Below are 14,805 nucleotides of genomic sequence, written 5' to 3'. Positions count from 1 at the left end.
CTGAACTGTTTATATCTTAGCAGGAATAATGACATGAATAGTTTGACTGTTGAGATGTGAAATCAAAGTGAACACTTGTCGAAATTTTTTTCAGCAAAATTAAATGTTTCTAATTTAAAATGAATCAGAGTAGTATTTTTCTGTATTTTGTTCATTCTATGTTTAAATTTAGATCATTTGATATACATTTTTTACAATTGGCTCATTTCTGGATCATTAAATCCCATCCATCATCAAATAATATTTATTAGACTTTCGCATGTTCATAGATACAGAATGACTGCTATGCGATAGTGGTTAAGGAAAGAGCATCTACCCCTTTAAAAAGTACATAACTCTTCAACCAAATACGTTTATGTGTCTAATGAATACAAATATAGTATTTCTTCATTACCCCCATCCATTTGACTCACTTCTCTCTGCCATTTTTTTTATTCTAAAAATCTATATGGAATTTTAAAGGTACTTTTAAATCATTAGCAGACACATTAAGAATTATATTGCACATTAAATTTTTATGATATACTTTAGATAACGGCTTTCAGATTTATTTCAACGTAAGGAAGATGTGGAAATTAAACTTAGAAGTTGTATTCTTTCAATAAAGGACATTTAGGGACAAGTTAGGGAACAAAACTGATCACTGAAAAGAAAGAATATAAGGTGGAAACAGCGAGGTAAAATAAGAATATAAAAGAGTTGGAGGAATTATTGGTAACTCTTATTTGGAATAACATATTTGCGGATTGTTTGACTCAAGTTTTAGTTAAGAGTTTAACAAAATGCATATTATTCTTGTCAGTGCTTTTGGGATGGTGGTGGTGGCAGTGGTGATGGTGGCAGTGGATAAACATTGTTTCCCCAGGCTGTGTAATACCTCTTCTGTTCCTCATTGGTGGGCTCACAGAAGAGTAGACAAAAAGGAAATGTGGCTCTCACTTAGTTTCATTCATTTTTGACTGTGAAATGTGATAGATGATTTAATATAATACCTAAATCATCTTCTATCAAGCCATATTTATCCTGTCCTTTATTAAAATAGAGGAAAAAAATGTTAAATACCGGTTTTCCTACTGGATTCAGGGGTCAAAAGTTAATTATTGATAGATTCTTTTTCTAGGCTCTTAGAGAAAACTAAGAGATATTTTTCAGGTTGGTTATTTGGATACTTAATATATTTGTAGTAAAATAAATTTATAATGAAGTATTTTTCTGCAATTATGAAGACAAAATTAACTATCTATTGATAGGATCTTTCTTAAACTCATTTATTTATGATTTGTTTCTAGGTACATTTCAAAAGTTTACTATCTTTATTTTAAATTTCTTATTCTTTATATTAAGTTTTTATCTTTTTTTGACATTTACTGCACATCAAGTCAAATACGTCTGTTTGAATCTTCTTCCTGAGAAAGAAGAGGAGGAAAAGTTGACCTTTGGGTGACAAGTTTATGGTTACCACAATTAGCAACTACTTTGCAGCTCTGTGTTCCTCTTTTATTCTATTTAAACATTCTTTGACATTTCAGATGACTGTTAAACTTGAATTATATATAAGCGTAACTCATTGTCTTAAACTATTTCTTTCTAGGTAAACAGGATTATAAAAAAACTAAACCTATTTTACGAGCAACCAAATTAAAAGCAGAAGCAAAGAAAACAGCAATAGGCATAAAGGTAGACCACTGTCTGATAACTTTAAAACTTGATATGTGCATGCCATTTCGTTTTCTGAAACTGGATTGCATAAATGTTGAATTCTAAATGTTTTATGACATTTCAAAATCTAAATAGGATGCCAGAATTGAAGATCTTTGTAAAGAATTTACTTAATGGAAAACATCCTTTCTATCCTTAGATTGTGACAGGGATTAAAATAAAACACAGTGTCACTTAAGAGAACCAGTTATATTTAGAGTTTCAATTTATTTTTTCCTTTAGCTATTGTACATATTGTTTTAACATTTCAATTTTGTATGTAGCCTTAGTCAAAAATTTATTTTGTGGTCAATAAATTTTATTTTATGCTTGTATAAATTTTAGGTGTAATAATATCTAATAATAACATACTTAGATCTTTAAAACATGGAATTGTATTCTGTGTATCTTGTTAGTATATTTTTATGATGAAATTCTGATGACGTTCCCAAACTTGTTCTTTTAGAAAACCAGTGTTTATCTGCTTAAGAGGGATAAATGCAACTGAGAATGATGTTAGCAGATATTAATTCAATGTGCTAGGACAATGAAGTTCAACAAAATTACATTTATATTATTATCCATGTCAATTTTTTGCCAAGTATTTAGAGTTGAATTAAACTATTAATAGAAAAATGAATTTGCCAGCCCTATGATCAAATATGTAAAATAAAATGATCAGTATATATATCTTATTTAAATATTAAAATGTTAAAAGGAGATTTTGGTTTTTATCTGGCAGATGAAAAATCAATTTTTCTAAGTTATAGCTTATAGCAAATGCCAAGGTATTACTACCAAGCTGTAACAGCTGTTGAACTGCCAGATGATATATTTGGTTGTCTTCCAGAATTTGCTATTACGATCATGAAACACTGCCTCCTTTTTGCTCCTGATTGCTGATTTTGATCAAGCATTGCCGTGTGATGCTGTATGTTTTCACAACACAGTGTCCTCAGTTAGTGCCGCGTGTCAGTTTTCAATGCAAGAGAATAAATTGCCTTTTTGTTTAAACGAGAGATTAATCTTTTGAATTTTTAAATATTTCATATGAAATTGCATTCATATTCAAAAAGATTTTGATGACATGACTTTTCTAAACAGCAGTTCTCAGTTTTTTACTTTATGTTTAGTTACTTGGTGGTTGTCTCTTAAAGTGAGAACATTGTCATTGTCCTCCAAAGCAATATGCCACGTTCTTTTATATTACATAACACAGAGGGTATTTTTTGATTTTTAGAAAAATATTGTGGTAACAAAATCCACTTGTGGCACAATATTATGAATAGTTATATATGAGGATTAGAAAAATAGTTAAACCATCCATTAATTTATATATCTTTTGTATAAATTTTTCTATTTGCTTTTAAAATTTTTCTTGCTTTAATTTGAAGAGACAGCCATGTACCCATATGAGATAAAGTATACTTTATATTGCACTTACCAGTTTTTTCTTTTAATGTAAAATTTGTCTTTTAAAGAGAACAATCTTTTCATAGATTTTATTTACAATTTCACACACAGGACATTTCTAAGTGACATCAGAGCATAGCTCCTTTTTTAATAAGCTAACATATCATTCTGATTTGTAAACCTGTTGAAAACAAAGATCTTAACCTTGAATTTTGTTTACTTTGCTTGAAAATTTATGTGAAGAGCCCATTAAGATGATACGAAACTTTTAAAATCAGAACTATGGAGGTGTTTTACATTTCAAATCTGGCATAATAATTAGTTTGCCCTGTCAAACTTTGATTGCCTTGTCATTTTGGCATAGGATTTTAAATAACGAAGTTTCTTTCAGCAATTGCCATTTAATGCTTTTTAATTTCCCCAGTGAGTGATTTTATCCATATTGATAATGTCAGGGAAGCAACTAAGGACTAATGAACATCAAATATGTTTGACTCTTATCTGGTTGATACAGAATGACCATAACATTGTAATATTTTATTACTTTGCTTCTTGTTCTTTCAAAAGAATCCCAGTTATGCTCTTTAGTTGGTTTAAATCTATAGAAAATATGATCAGGTTTAGGGATAGAAAATAACAGCAATAGCAACAACACAAAACACAAGATCATAACACCTAGGATAAATCCCTTTTGCCCCTTGCTCTTGCCAAGACCTAACTAAGTTTAAGCTGGCACATTTGTAAAATGGAGATTATACATAAAATGTAAATTTATTTATTAGGTGGTCCAGAGAATTAAGTGATAAAAGCACATAGATGTCATTTATGAATTATTAGTTGATTGAGAAAAACATTTCTTTGAATGAATAAGACTTCTCTGGAGTGTTTGTTATGCTGAAAGATCCCCTCCTACAACTAAGTCTGCATTGTATGGCTACATTACACATTATGAAATGCTCTGTTTTACTGTGGTGATAGTATTATGGATATTAGTGTTATAAGATTTTTGAAAGCATTATGTTTAATATTACTTTATATAATGATCATACAAATATTACCCAATTCTTCACTATTTAGAAATTACAGTATTGTAGAACCTGTAGAAAGAAAGATAGATAAAATGTGATCATCTTGGATGAACTTGTGCAAGAAATTACTTCTAGGCCAGCTGTTGGCATGGTGGTTTAGGTGGCTGGATCCCACGTGGCCAACTATGAGGCTTGAGCCCCAGATACAGTGGCTTGTGAACAGGCAATCCTGTGTACCTGTTCGAAATTCCAAAAGTGGAGAGACGGAAGATAAGGGATTGAGGCATGACCATCACCGATGGGGGGATGCTTTCCCACTATCTCTCTCTGTCTTCAGCAGTGCCCAGGCCCTTGGGCAAATTAGGAAAAAAAAAAAATAAAGAAATCACATCCAGGTTTAACTATAGTATGCAATCAACAATCTTGATTGAGAAATCAGGATAGAGGTAAGAAGAATTATGTAACAAGAGCTTTAGCCTCCGAAGAATCTAGCATTTTTTATTTTTATTTTTTTGATAAATGAATGTGGAGGAATAGGAAATATTTTGGGACCTCAGTTAGTGATTTCAGCATAAGATCTGGACAATGTGGGGGCTAGAAGGTGATATAGTAATTAAAGGCACCAGATTCCCACATGGTCAACTATGGTTCAAGTCTCGGACCTGGCATCTTACTTTCTCACTTTCCCTTTCTCTCTCTCTCTCTGTCTCTCTCTCTGGTCAAATTGTAAAATAATAATAATAAATAAAGGTAAATATAATAATTCTTAAGAAAAGATATGAATGACATGTTAAAATCTGGAATAAATTTCTTTTGAGAAGCTATTTTATTTTCTTGCTTTATAAATACAAATAAAATGTCATAATTTATGACCCAGTAATTCAATGAGTGCCAACTAAAAAATATTTGCACAACTGAATTTGTCATTTGGTTGCTATTCAATTAGGAGACTATTTTGCAAATATCACAGCCTCAGTAAAAATTAGTTTAGACTGCAAATAGCCATATCCCTGAGTATTCAGAAGGAAAATGGATCTATTTAATTATTTTTAAAAGGCTTATTTAAAAAGCATAATCATAATGATAAAATAAGGCTCAAAAATTTGATTTTGTTACAATAAAATATTGATGTGTCAACCAGATCCTGTCAACAACCCCTCGGGATGAGCCAGTTTGAAATATTGTATTAGTTCCTTTTTTGTTATTTTTGATTTAAAGCTAAAAATGGCCAAGCAGCAGGGGGAGTCATAAATGTCTACAGGTCTCTTAAGTTATGGCTGGTGTCACCGGCATCCTGAAAGTATTTTACCATTGTTTTACTCCTCCAAACAGCTTCCATAACGCTTGTCTCCTCAACAAAATAGGTACATTTTAAAGAAAATAATGTGCTGTTCTTCCCCATCCAACAATTTGTAAGCCACTCCCCACACTATCTTTTAATCGAATGTAATTGAATTAATGGAGCCTCTCAAGTTGTGTTCTCTGAATAGTCTCTGCTTCCCACCCTTAAACTTCTTTTTCATGCTTCTGCAAATTCTGAACGTGTATAGTGAAGATGGCGCAGAGTTGTGTTAAGGATAAGAGTTGAAAAACAACAATTATAATTGATCAATAAGACAGTCATGGCCTCCAATCAGGAGTAAAAACTTTAATTTTTGCATTAAGGTTGGGTGAACGGTGACTGCTGTTGAACAGTTTTCTTGTCCACTATACAGAACAGATGGAGTTTGCAGTTGTGTGTCACTTGTTTATTACATCCTCTTAAAATTAGTAGCTGTGTAACCAGATGGGTCTGAGAGCACAGCTGTGGATATAAGAAAATAAATGAAACCTGTCTGATGCTGCCATGCCCTTTTGAGATGCCAAAGTGTTCCAACAGCAACAAAGAAAATATCATCTTTCTTTGACATTATATTGATATATATATTTTTTAAAAAATCAAACCTTGTGAAAATTATGGACACTGAACTTTTCAACCCCACAGTTTTTATTACTATTTATTTTTATATTTTAGAAATCTAAACAAATGTAGTTATGGACTAAAAATCTGCATCCGATATGTCTTTGTACTTTTAACTTTCTGGTAAAAAGTTCTATGTTCATTATAAACTAAACTCATTCTAATGTTTTTAAAGTTTATGAGGTGACATATGTTGAATTATTGATTTTACATTCCTGTGGAATGTAAACTATATGCATGTAAATGCAAATGAATTCTTGCTCCATAAAACAATGCCAGGTAAAGAGTGTATTACACAAGTGAAAATTAGAAAGGAATATTAGGCCCTTTGGGATACTAAACCTGTGCTCTACCTGCTTCATTCCCCCCAAAATGATACATTGAGAAAACTACTTGGTGTGTGTATGTCTATGTATGAGTGCACACATTCACACACACTTTTTTGAAAGGCAATATACAATAATGATATGTATTACAGTTTTTACAGTATTTTGATATATTGCAATTAATATAATCTACATCAAATCACCAAGTGAAAGATCCAAGGCCATTCTCAATAGTTGTAATAAATCACACTTCATAATTCATGAATTAGCTCCACTCAGTTAAATTTTCTCACAATATAAGTCGTAGAATTTAGAATTTAAAAATTAAAATTACAGCAAAGTAATGTTTAATAAAGATGTGTACAAAGACATAACCTATAAACTGATTATAGCAACTGTTTCTTCCCAATAAAAAAAGAGTATTTTTTAATCTATGTCTAAATGCCATCAATAATAGTAAATATATTAATGAAATCTATTATTAATAGTAGATACATTGCTCCAATATATAATATATTGAATCAAGAAATAAAGTTAAATATATAGTCAAATAGAGAATAAATGAGTCATATAGGAATAAAATGCACTCTTATGGTGACATTTTGGTATACAAACTATGACAATATATTAATATGATAAATTATAATCTTGCTATTAGGGAAGAAATCTAATTACCTGGAAATAATAGTAGATATGACCCAACCACTGATATACTTGTCATTGCAATGGATGTTGTCAAATACAAAGTAAATTTCTTTATGGCAAAAACAATGTTAAATGAAAAGAGTGTGAGTCTTAGGTTGAAATGATTCACTCTAGACTATAGAATAATACAGTTATTTTTATCTGACCTAAGTGGTAACATAAGCCCATCTCTTTATCAATTGCAAGTCTAATGTTTTTTGTTTCTTTTTTTTCTTTCTTTCCCAGGAAGTTGGCCTGGTGCTTGCAGCTCTCCTCGCCCTCCTTTTAGCTTTCTATGCTTTCTTTTATCTCAGACTATCCACAGATGCTGATCCTGATTTGGACCCAGATGAAGATTAGCTGAGCAGCAATCAATGAACGAAATGGAAATAATTTTATAAAAGCACCTTTTGGGACCAATACTATCTGATGTACTGAATTAGTGTATAGCTGGATTTTTTTTCTGTTGGTATTTTTAGTTTACAGAAATATCTTTTCAAACAGTTGCATTGAATATCAAGAGAAGAATCTTACCTAGCCCTATAATATATGTGGTGTATGACCAGATACTTTTATAAATCCTTCTGTTTTTAACAGCACCCTATACCTGGCTCCTTTAGATAAAATGGAAAGCAGATCTTAATTTTTCAGATGCCTTAGCCAATTCATGTGTATAACTTTATCATTTACACATTACCAAATCTATTTTTGTCCTCTATATATCATAAATAAAAGTATATGTCCTCATTTACAGAAACATACTCAAATCATATTCAGTGCTTAAGAAGGAATGAAAAGTGATGGGATTTTTTTATTTTACAAAGAAGCTCTGCTTTCTTTCCAGACGTATTTTATATCATTAGAGAGACTATCTGCACATACATCTACAGCAGTCTCTTTTCCTTCTTTGCCAACTGTTCGTTGCACATGTGCTTCGTCAGAAATGGCACCTGGATGACAGAAGCTCAAAGAGTCACATATGTCTCTAAAATAGAGTTCCTTTCCTCTTGGGCTGTCTGAACTGGTGTAAATAGAAAGTTCACTTGATCTTGATTTTAATTAACTTATTACTCTATTAATATAAGCTTGGAATTCTATTTTAATTATGTTGTTCTGGCTGCTTGCAGTATCCCTTTGCCCCTCTTGTTAGGGAGATATGTAACAATCTGTCATTTCATTGTGCGGTGTTTTTCACACAACAGTGATAACAGAAGTCCTATCTATGCAGAATCATTTTCCTGGTTTGTCTTCTAAATCCGGACAATACAAAATTGTTTTAAAAATTTACGTTTTGTCTCTGGAGAGTTAATCCATTAGAACTCTAGTTAAAAGTTAATAGTAGAAAATGTAGGCCTAGTATTACTTTCATGTATACTTTTCTATTTATATACTTTTTAAGTTTATTTTACATTGGTTGTAGCATAATGACTAGTATGTTCAATATTTTTTACTGGTGATTGAAATTTTAAATATTTTTTAAAAACATGAACACATAAAGGTTAGAAAATGGGAAAATATTTGTTCAAAGAGAAGTTGTTAGCTTCTACCTTATATAAAAATGCATAGAAAATTAATAGTTTGAAACATGTTCCCAAAGAGTTTGTAGTGTATATACTGTATTTATGAAGAGTAAATAAAGTATTAAGATTTTTTTTTCATCCTGGCCAAGAGTAGAAATTTTTAGTAGATACCCTATGAGTATATATGGCTTTATAAAGATAGCTTCTTTTAAAAAGCAGATATTCTTTGGTACTTTTGCAAAAACTTGAATGTGACTGTAGCATTATGTTCTGTAGAATTTTTTCAAGTAGGATAATTTATTTCATCAGTGTGAAAACAGCCAAAGGTTCCATTATCCTCACAGATTTTTTTATGCCAAACATCTGAGGGCAAAATTTAGCCAGTGTTATTTACTGGATTCTTCCCCTTGAACTCACAAACTCAAAAGACAGACCCAGAGTTCTTATATACCCACCACAGTGGGCCAATCCAAGTGGCATTTTTAGGAAAGGTTGCAGCATTTAATGCCATGTGGTATGTCTGTTCGTGAAGTGGGAGGCAAGGGAATATCCAAGCTGGCATTTTGGATATGATGGGCCTTTTCCTTTCCTGAGTGACATGCCACATGTCAAGAAATACTGCTTTCCCCCACTCCCATCACATTTACGTGAACAATTTTCATTTAGTTATTTCCCCTCCCATATGGTGTTTTAAACAGTCATATTAAATAAAGATTATTTCTAGTTTTCAGTGGTAATTTAAATAGGAGGAAATGTAATAGGTATTCATTAGATACCTATCCAACTGAGATATAACAGAGTTTACAGTATTTAAAATAGATGATTCTACTCTTGGAAATGTTTGAAAATTCATCATCCTGGAAAAAAAAAAAAAACTGTACCATTTTGCTATAATCTGAAGGTGTTCTTTTGAGGAAAAAAAACGTTTTCCCTGATAGTAATAAATATCGGTCTACATACTGTATAATTCTAGGCAAGTTTCTTTGCCTAGTTTTATTGATATCCTGAGTCTATAGCTTGTCCATTGGTATGGCTTCTTGACTTATGATGGCCCTAGAGAACCATAAGTCCTAAAAGAGAAACTATGATTTCAGAAAGCAGCAGGTAATGTGAGACAATGTAAGTTTATACAACCCTGCTTTTGTGAAATGCAAATTTTTTGAACTCACATTAACTGGGAATCCGCCAATCCTCTGTACAGAAATCCCAGATTGAAAGTCTGGTTTGAATCTTTGTAGACAGAAAGGTGATATCCGGCCTGCTGTTTCAGGAGACCACACTTTTGAATAGTGAGTGGAGTTTGGCATAAATCTGAGACTGGCAGCAGACACAAATTTTAGGCCTGAGTATTTCCCCTCCAATAATTCACTGCTCACAGTAATTCAGAAAGCAAAACAGAAAAAAATTATAATGACTTTTCAGAATGTTAGAATCTATTTGTTAGCATACACTTGGAATAAATTTTAACTCATGTAGCAGGTTTAACATATAGCCTATGAAATACTGTGAAAGAAGTTTGAAGGATGGCTGGTTCTTATTTTGCATGCAAGTTTAGATTGAGGTAAAGAATGTATAAATTCCTTTGAAAGGAGATACTCTACAAATATAACTTCTTTTAGAATTTTTTAAAAACAAACAAAAAGCCTATTTTAGTACGAATATAGGGTGGGTTGGTTGTTTTAATGTGGTTAAATACTTGATGGTTTTTTATCTTTTCCATTTTTCATAAAGAAGAAATACTCTTACCACAATCAATAATTATAAAATTCTGACTATATTCTTATTTGTTTCTGTAATTCTGATAGTATAGTGATCTGCATATAAGTTTAATAAATGCACATTAAAATTTAAAATGTCTTTTAGTCATCTCAGAGTCTGGTGCAGAGTTTTTGTATACTAGATGATCAAAACTTATTTGAATAATAAATAAGGCTTAGAAATTATAATAGCGATTAATTTAGCAGTTATGGTCACTGGTTTTCTTGGGATATTTATAGAGAGAGAAAGAGAAAGGTGGCTGTATTAATATATACACACACACACACTTAGTTATATTTTATCCTGGTTCTCTTTAAGATCAAGACAATTAGCATTAAGATTACTATATAATAAAAACATTACTCTTTTTTAAAAATTAAATATGCTAGTTTTATTATAGCATTTATTAAAATCCATATTTAATGTTTGAATTCAACTTAGCATGCGTCTTCACTCCAAATAAAAACAGAGCTAAATTTTTATTATAAAGAGGGACTTCCAAAAGTTACTGGGAAAATGGAGTTAAAGTACGAGTTTATTTTCATGCAAGACAATTTTTAAGTCTATGCTTAACTTTGTTATAAAATGCATTTTCCATGAATTTTTTGAAAACTCTCCCCCTCCATGTTTATGTGAGTACTGAAGCATTATATTTTTCCAACTAAAGTTACATAGTCAATTATGACTTAGTAGAGCAAATTGTATGGTAAATAAGCTTCAGAAATGAACTTCTAGAAATCTAATGTTTTTCATTTTAATGTATTTTATCCATAAAACAAAGTTGTTGAACTAGAGACTCCGTAAGATAATTTTAATATTCTCTCCTTATGAACAATTAGATTTCTTTACACTTACCTGCATTTCTCTGGGGGAGATTCCTATCCCTTCTCCCTTAGCAGCATTGCCTCCTTTGATTAGAATTGCTCCAATGTAGCCTGGATACAATGGTGTTTGTTAAGTTTTGTTCCACCGACAGTATAACTAGAATCAGTGCAACCCACAGCAAGAATGTTAACAGGTTAATTTGGTATCTACCGAAACATTCTTACCATTTTGTTCAGGTTTTAGCTATACAGGTAAACATAAAGGGGATTGTACGAGTTAGGTAAAGAACTGTGCCAGTGTGGAAATAACCGTAGTGGATCAGTCATTCTTTTACAACAATTGAGCTGCAGCCGTACTCAGCACACTGCCTCCTTGTTATACTTTTTTTTCTTATCCCTAGCAACAGATATGAGATTCTTATTTCAAGAAAAATAAGATACTTTACATGCCAGAAGATTTTTTTGATGACAGTACCCCCCTCCTATTCTTCATTTTTTAAAACAACAACCAAATTGGTGGGGAAGCAGCCAAAATTTGAGGTACCAATGCCTCTCGAACAGATGTCGCACCATTATTTTTTAGCTCGTTTAGATGAATAAACATGTTAAACTGTGAAGTATTACATTTTAGATTTTTTCATTAAAAAAAGAGACAATCTGTTTACTGTCCTAATTGAGACAACAATCCTTGTGGTTGCCAGTTTTGGCAGTCATAACAATGAACTATAAATATTTGGACCAATCAAGTAAATGGTGACTATAAAGGCTATAGCATGTGTAAAGTTCTGTTTTCACGGGCACCCATCTTAGTATGCCATTTTTTTTTTCTGACTTCTTCAAATACAATTGTTTGTGTGAAACGGAAGTTTCATGGTGAGCCTAAAAGAAATTGATTTCAATATCTAATTTCTTTCTAGTTTTTCATCTTTTTTAGTGTTCATCTATCCATCTGCTTGTAAAACACTGCTTTGGCAGTTGCTCTATTGAATGTGGATTGCCTTCTCTGTGTGTCCCAGGATAAAACACAATTCAGATTTTTCCTTTTTAGAAGGCTTTATAGAGAAAAAAGGGTGGATAGAATTCTGCTGCAATGGTATGAGAAGGATGTCCAGAATCTTAGCCCTTTTAGGATGCTTTACATGAAACAGTGTGTTAAAGCTTGGTCGACTAAAGAAAAATAACCCCTGCACAAAAAGTTCATAATGCTAGTTTCCAAGCATTTGTGATGCAGGTATCAAGAGTGCTTCTAGGCATCTTATTTAAATGGCTTTTGCTAACTTCTAAAACTTTATCTTCTGAAATTTAGTTTTACTTTTATAGGTAAACACTCTCTCATACTTTATCCTTAATGAAATTTTCTCTAATCTTTTACTTACAATCATCATTGATCTTTACCAGTTTTTCTCTACTACTTCTAATCTCTTTTTTTTTTAATCACTAATCACATGTATTACACAAAAGTAGCCAGAGTAATATATGTGACCAACTCCTGGTTTCAACAATTATCAATATTTTGCCATTCTTTTATGTATTTCCTTAATGTTTTATAACCTGAGGTATTTTTTAAAAGAATTATTTTATTTAACTTTATTTATTCATTTATTTATTTGACAAGAGAGAGGCAGAATGAGACAGAGAGAAAGAGAGAGAGAAAATGAGAAAGCAAGCCACCAGCCTAGGACTTGAACTGTGGTCAGCCATGTGGGAGTCTAGCAGCCTTAACCACCATGCCACCTTCTGACCCCCAATTGAGTATTTTTAAGAGAAATCCCATATACAGTAATATTATCTTGAAAGTGCATCTCTTACTGAGAAGAATGCTGAATTTTTCTTTGTTTTGCTAGTTTTAATGGTTCATATTAACAGGAAGTTCTTAACATCATCCAATACCAAGTCAATATTTACCTGTCCCCATTTGTCTCCAAATGTCTATTTATGTATTGATTTTCTCTTTTTAGAAAAGTTTCTTTCATGAGAGAGAAGGAGAGGCACTGTCAGCAGGCTCTGATGACATGATCCTTCCCATCAGTCTTTCCCAGTCTGCCAGGATCTCAGGCATGTATCCTTGCTGGCCTGTTCACGTCAGCCTGGGAATACAACCCTGGTTTTCCATATGGCATCTAGCATTGCGGAGCATTGTGCTGCCATTGTGCCATAGCAGCTGGGCCTACAGTAGATTTTGAATCAAGTCAGTACTACATTCACTTGTATGTCTGCTTCCTAATTTTATTTTATTACAAACCTCTTTTTCTTCCATGCATTTGATTTGCTGAAGAAACCAGGTGGCTTGTCCTTTTGAATGTCTACTGTTCTAGAATTGGTCTTTTTCATTGTATTATTTATTTTAGTCCTTTATTTTTTCTATTTTCTATAAATTGATAATTAGAACTTAAGTACATTAGATCCAGATAGTTTTTTTTTGTTTTTGTTTGTTTTTAAGTCAAGAGCATTTCATAGTACATAATGAGGCATATAATATGTGTTCCACTTCCCTTGCAGAAATTTACCAGGTTCATGTGCTAGTTTACTAGCACATGATTCTATATAAATTTTGTATAAACTGACAAAAATAAGGTTTTCCATAAACATTTTATCTATAGATTTTAGCATCCAATCATAATTGTTTTTTAGATCCCAAATAGCACACTTGTATCATTCTTTCAGCATTTATTAGAGATTTTTTTTTAAAAAAAGTTTTTTTCTTGATCCAGCTTTGTGGCACAGTCCATAGTGTGCTGGACTGCAGAGCTGGAAGCCTCATGTGCACTGCCATTCAAGTTCTTCCCTGCCACCTAGGTGGCCTGAAAACATGCCAGGCATGTAGGTACATGTCCAGGATCCTGGCAGGACAGTGAACTGGAGGAAGAAGACAGCAATGTGAACAAGCCTGGTGGAGTGTGCTTCTGTCTTGGATGTACACAAGCATACATTCTTTCATGAATAAATTTAAATATTTTTCTTTGAAAACTATATCATTACTCTAAAATATAGTTCATATAGGAAAGGAAGAGAAATACTTGAGTCTTTCCTTTTATCAAAATTTGAAGGAACAGGTTAGCACTCCTTAATGGTGATCAGTGAAGATTTACTATTCCTATTACTATTGTGCTTTTATCATCATTATAAAGTCAAAAGTTTATTTTATATACTTGATGTGTTTCAACCCATTACAGGTTATTTTTCTTTTCAGTACTGAAATAAAAATTCCTTAGTGATTAATATTAGAAGTATTTTTTAAAATCATGAAAATTTTTTGCCTTTACATTATTTTACTTTTTTTTTTTTTTTGAGAGGTTTTTGCTATAGGGCGCATGTGTTCGCCAGAAAGACAGAGACAGAGAGATAGAAAGCGAGAAATCACACCCCCCCCACCCCAGGGAGGATGGCCACGCCGCAATCCCTTCTCCCCCCTTCTCCTTTCAGGATCTTGGATACGCACGCACACGTGCCTGGTGTGAGTTTAAGCCACCGGGTCTGGGATTCAATCGGCGGTTGGCTACATGGGACTTCAGCGACATAGCCATTACACTAACTGTTGGCCCCTACATTATTTTACATTTTCAGGAAAGCAATAGTCAACACAATCAGACTTAG

The 14,805-nt window shown here is 32.3% G+C and overlaps 1 protein-coding gene across 3 annotated transcripts in view; it reads left to right on the top strand.

Moving 5' to 3' along the window:
• Positions 1-8,396, top strand: part of TRIQK (triple QxxK/R motif containing) — a 76,793-nt gene extending 68,397 nt beyond the window's left edge. For all 3 annotated transcript variants that reach the window (XM_014592025.2, XM_006159573.3, XM_027776172.1), the window contains 2 exons: positions 1,592-1,677; positions 7,356-8,396. In XM_014592025.2, the coding sequence (XP_014447511.1) occupies positions 1,592-1,677; positions 7,356-7,469 (200 nt within the window). In that variant the 3' untranslated portion in view covers positions 7,470-8,396. The remainder of the gene's footprint in view (positions 1-1,591; positions 1,678-7,355) is intronic.
• The last annotated feature ends 6,409 nt before the right edge of the window (positions 8,397-14,805 follow it).

The sequence above is a fragment of the Tupaia chinensis genome, unplaced genomic scaffold (assembly GCF_000334495.1).
Source record: "Tupaia chinensis unplaced genomic scaffold, TupChi_1.0 Scaffold000636_1, whole genome shotgun sequence".
In the NCBI taxonomy this organism is placed as follows: domain Eukaryota; kingdom Metazoa; phylum Chordata; class Mammalia; order Scandentia; family Tupaiidae; genus Tupaia; species Tupaia belangeri.
The sequence above is the reverse complement of the archived record's forward strand: the minus strand, read 5'-3'. Positions and strand labels throughout refer to the sequence as shown.